This window comes from Cicer arietinum, chromosome 1 (genome assembly GCF_000331145.2).
Source record: "Cicer arietinum cultivar CDC Frontier isolate Library 1 chromosome 1, Cicar.CDCFrontier_v2.0, whole genome shotgun sequence".
In the NCBI taxonomy this organism is placed as follows: Eukaryota; Viridiplantae; Streptophyta; class Magnoliopsida; order Fabales; family Fabaceae; genus Cicer; species Cicer arietinum.
The window spans coordinates 19258813-19263138 of NC_021160.2; the positions used below are offsets into that span (position 1 = coordinate 19258813).

Below are 4326 nucleotides of genomic sequence, written 5' to 3' on the forward strand. Positions count from 1 at the left end.
TTGGACTTACAGAACCTGACCAACCATTTGTTGGCACTTGGAAAATCTTCACTAATGATGAACTAAACCTCAAAGTGTTAAGATCACTAACAAGGGATTGGCAACCAAAAGTAACAACAATTTCTGAAAAGAAAAGTTTATCAAAGATGTCTCTTTCTGCACTTTTTTGAAAACTTCAAGAACATGAAATTGAACTTGGAAGGTTAGAAAAGAATGAAAGTCAAGAAAAGTAGACCAAGAACATTGCCTTGAAAGCAGAATCAAAGGAACAAATCAATTATGAGAATTTAGATGAAGATGAAAACATAACCTTTAAAAGGAAAAGTTTCAGAAAGAATGATGGTTCCACTTCAAACCAAAACTTCACTTGCTTTGAGTGTGGAAAGCAAGGACACATAAAGGAAGAATGTCCAAACACTATCAAGAAAAATACTCTCAAAAAGAAAGAATTCAAAAAGGCATATATAGCATGAGAGGACAACGAAGTCAGTTCATTTTCGAATTCGGAAAGTGACGAATGCGCAAATGTCGCCTTGATGGCATCACATCAATCCGATGAAGAAGAAGATGTTAGTAACAAAGACTCTCCTCATCATAATGAGACTACTAGTGAATTAATTATTGAATATAATAATGCTCAAAATGCAATTAAAGAACTACTTATTGAATGTAAAAATCTGTTTAAATTAGTGTCAACTCAAAAGAGACAAATCTCATCTATTCAAGAGAAAATTGACATTATGGAAAAGGATTCTGAGAAATTAAAACAGAATTTTATATGCAATAAGTGTGATTCTCTTTCTTTCAAAATTGTCCAATTAAATAAAGTAATTGAAAGATATGATAAAGGAAAAGTTGGATTGGAAACGTTTTAAATATGCAAAGATATTCAAATGACAAAAGTGGTCATGGTTACTCAAAATTTGATAAACCAAGTATAAATAAAACTATCTTTGTTAAAGCAAGTGACCAATCCAAAGAGAAAGTTATAATTATGCAAAGTGATCTCATCTTAAAGATAAAATAATTCAAAAGAGAACTTATATACATACATATAAAAGTAAATATACTCCTACATGTTTTTATTGTGGTCTAAATGGCCATACACCTAATGCCTGTCATTTTAGAAACTTTAGTGTTCGAAATGGACATTATGTGTGGGTCAAGAAAGGAACTAATCCTCAAGGATCCAAAATACTTTGGGTACCTGACAAAACATGATTTTATTTTGTAGGTATGCAAACAAAGTACCTCAAATATGTGGTACTTGGATAGTGGATGCTCAAAACACATGACGGGTGACAAAATAAAATTTTCAGCTCTAACTCTTGAATAAAAAGGTTATGTGGTCTATGGAGATAACAACAAGGGAAAAATTCTAGGCATTGGAAAAGTTGGTACAACCTCTTCTCCTTCAATTGAAGATGTTTCATATGTTGAGGGTTTAAAACACAATCTGATTAGCACCAGCCAGCTTTGCGACAAAGGTTACAAAATTGCTTTCAACGAAGATGAATGCATTATCCGAAACAAAGTTTCAAATGAAATTCAGTTTGTTGGTAAGCGTTTTAAAAACATTTTTATACTTAATCTTGATGATTTATCCTTAAAAATGAAATGTCTTATGGTAAGTGACAACAATGATGCATGGTTATGGCATAAAAGATTTGAACATATTCATATGGATCATTTAAACAAGTTAGTCAAAGATGAAATTTATAAAGGATAAATTATGTGATGTTTGTCAAAAGGGTAAGAAAACTAAGGTTTCATTTGGATTTATTTGGTCTATCAAGAACTAAAAGTCTTGGTGGAAATTAATATGGACTAGTAATTGTTGATAATTACTCAAGGTTCACTTGGACCTTATTTTTGGCACATAAAAATGAAGCTTTTAAAGCATTTAAAAATTATGTCAAACTAGTCCAAAATGAACAAGCATCCAAAATAGTATCAGTAAGAAGTGTGATCATGGTAGAGAATTTCAAAATGCCTATGTTGTAGAATTTTGGGAAGAAAATGGAATATTCCATAACTTTTCTGCACCAAGAACACCTCAACAAAATTGAGTTGTTGAGAGAAAGAATAGATCATTGGTAGAACTTGCAAGAACCATGTTAAGCGAATCAAGTTTACCAAAATATTTTTGTCCAAATGTTGTAAGTACAGCGTGTTATGTATCCAACCGAGTTCTAATTCGTCCAATATTAAAGAAGACTCCATATGAACTCTACAAAGGTAGAAAACCCAATATCTCTCACTTTCACATTTTTAGATGCAAGTGTTTTGTGTTGAACAATGGTAAGGATAACCTTGGAAAATTCGATGGAAAAGCCGATGAATGTATTTTTATTGGTTACTCATTATCTAATAAAGCTTTTAGAATTTTCAATAAGAGAACTTTGTTAGTCGGAGAATCTATGCGTGTATCATTTGATGAAACTAACCTCTTGAAAGAGGACAAAATTATCTCTTATGATGATGACTTTATAAGTAATGATACAAGCAAAGACAATCAAGATGATTAACAAAATCAAGAGAATGAAGTCAGCAATCAGCAGCAAGATCAAAATGATAATCTTCCTAAGGAATGGAGAACCCATAGAGATCACCCCATTGAAAATATTATAGGTGATATCAACTAAGGAGTGGCAACAAGACTCAAACTCCAAGATGTTTGCTTAAATATGGCTTTAGTTTCTCAAATAGAACCCTCCAAGATTGGTGATGCACTTAAAGATGATTAATGGATACTTGCCATGCAAGAAGAACTAAACCAATTTGAAAGAAGCAAAGTATGGGAACTTGTCCCTAATCCTGGAAACAAACACATCATTGGTATCAAATGGGTGTTTAAAAATAAACTAGACGAAATTGGTATTCGAAACAAGGCAAGGTTGGTTGCTCAAGGATATAATCAAGAAGAAATGATTGACTTTGATGAAACATTTGCTCCAGTAGCAAGGTTAGAAGCAATTCAATTATTACTTGTTTATGCTTGTTCTATGAATTTTGAATTGTTTCAAATGGATTTCAAGAGTGCTTTTCTCAATGACTACATTAATGAAGAAGTTGAAGTAGCAAGTTCAGTTATAAGAAAGGGGGTTTGAATTATAATTGCCCCTTTTTAGAATTTCTGTTTTAAAAATTGAAAGTTTAACTCAAGATTGATCTTGGTTGTAACGAAGATCGATCTTGGTACTATTGAAGATCAATCTTGGTACTGTTGAAGATCAATCTTGGTTTGTTACAAAAATTGTAAAATCAATTTTTATCAAAATGAAATCTGATTGTAAAGCATAAGATAAATAGAGATAGAGATATCACACAAGGATATATCCTGGTTCACCCAATCCGGGTTACGTCCAGTCCTCACAACCGTGAGATTTTTCACTAAGTGTTCAAACCAAGATCATTCTTGGTTTTCGTGGATCAATCTTGATCTTTACACGGTTTCTACCTTTCTACCTAGAAAGGATTTTTCACAGATTTACCTTATAATTTCAGAAAGGATTTAGCAAGTTACCTTTCAAATTATGAAAGGGATTTTTACAAATCACTCAAGATTATGTTAACAAAATAACCTTGAGTTACAAAGTGGTGGATTTAAGAATGTTTAGAATTTGGGTATTTACTCAACTCTTGTTTGAGAAATAGATTATGTAAATAGAACTCAGTTGTGATTGATTCTAACACAACACAAAGATTAAAAACAACAAGCTTTGGTGGATTTAAGAATGTTTAGAATTTGGGTATTTACTCAACTCTTGTTTGAGAAATAGATTATGTAAATAGAACTCAGTTGTGATTGATTCTAACACAACACAAAGATTAAAAAGAGCAAGCTTTAAGAATGATATTGAGAAGCTTGAGTATGATTGATCTTTGCTTGGTACTTCGAGTTGTGTTTTGTTCTTCATCTTGAAGCTGCATTTATAGACTTCAAGAAGGCTTGGGACAGCTCATATGGCCGTTGAAATAGGGCCAACTGTCATGAAAAAGCTGTTGGATAAAGCTGAATAGCTTTAAGATCAATCTTCGTTTTCCAGAATCAATCTTCGTTTTCCAAAACTGCTTTTTTGATATGATTTGTGATGTTTGATACCTATCTTGTTTTAACATACTCAAAAACACATGTTAAATATCAAAAAACTTAAAATCATAATTAGAATTCTTAATTAACTTTTTGTTTGTTTTCATCAAAACATTAAATTGAGATTTTGTCTCAACAAAAGTATATGTCAAATAGCCACCTGGCTTTGAAGACTTCAAGAATCCTTCACATGTTTTCAAATTAAAGAAAGGTCTTTGCGGACTGAAACAAGC

The 4326-nt window shown here is 31.8% G+C and overlaps 1 protein-coding gene across 1 annotated transcript; it reads left to right on the forward strand.

Moving 5' to 3' along the window:
• Window positions 1–2759: 2759 nt before the first annotated feature.
• On the forward strand, window positions 2760–4023 carry LOC140921106 (uncharacterized mitochondrial protein AtMg00820-like). Its single transcript, XM_073370967.1, has 2 exons — window positions 2760–3104; window positions 3940–4023. The coding sequence occupies exons 1-2, from the start codon at window positions 2760–2762 to the stop codon at window positions 4021–4023; spliced, it is 429 nt and encodes a 142-aa protein (XP_073227068.1).
• Window positions 4024–4326: the final 303 nt, after the last annotated feature.

Bases quoted from the DNA above. Each gene is read 5' to 3' on its own strand.
- LOC140921106 (XM_073370967.1), top strand. From the start codon at position 2,760: ATGCAAGAAGAACTAAACCAATTTGAAAGAAGCAAAGTATGGGAACTT. The intron at 3,105-3,939 runs GTTTGAATTATA...CTGCATTTATAG, and splicing joins GTTCAGTTATAAGAAAGGGG to ACTTCAAGAAGGCTTGGGAC.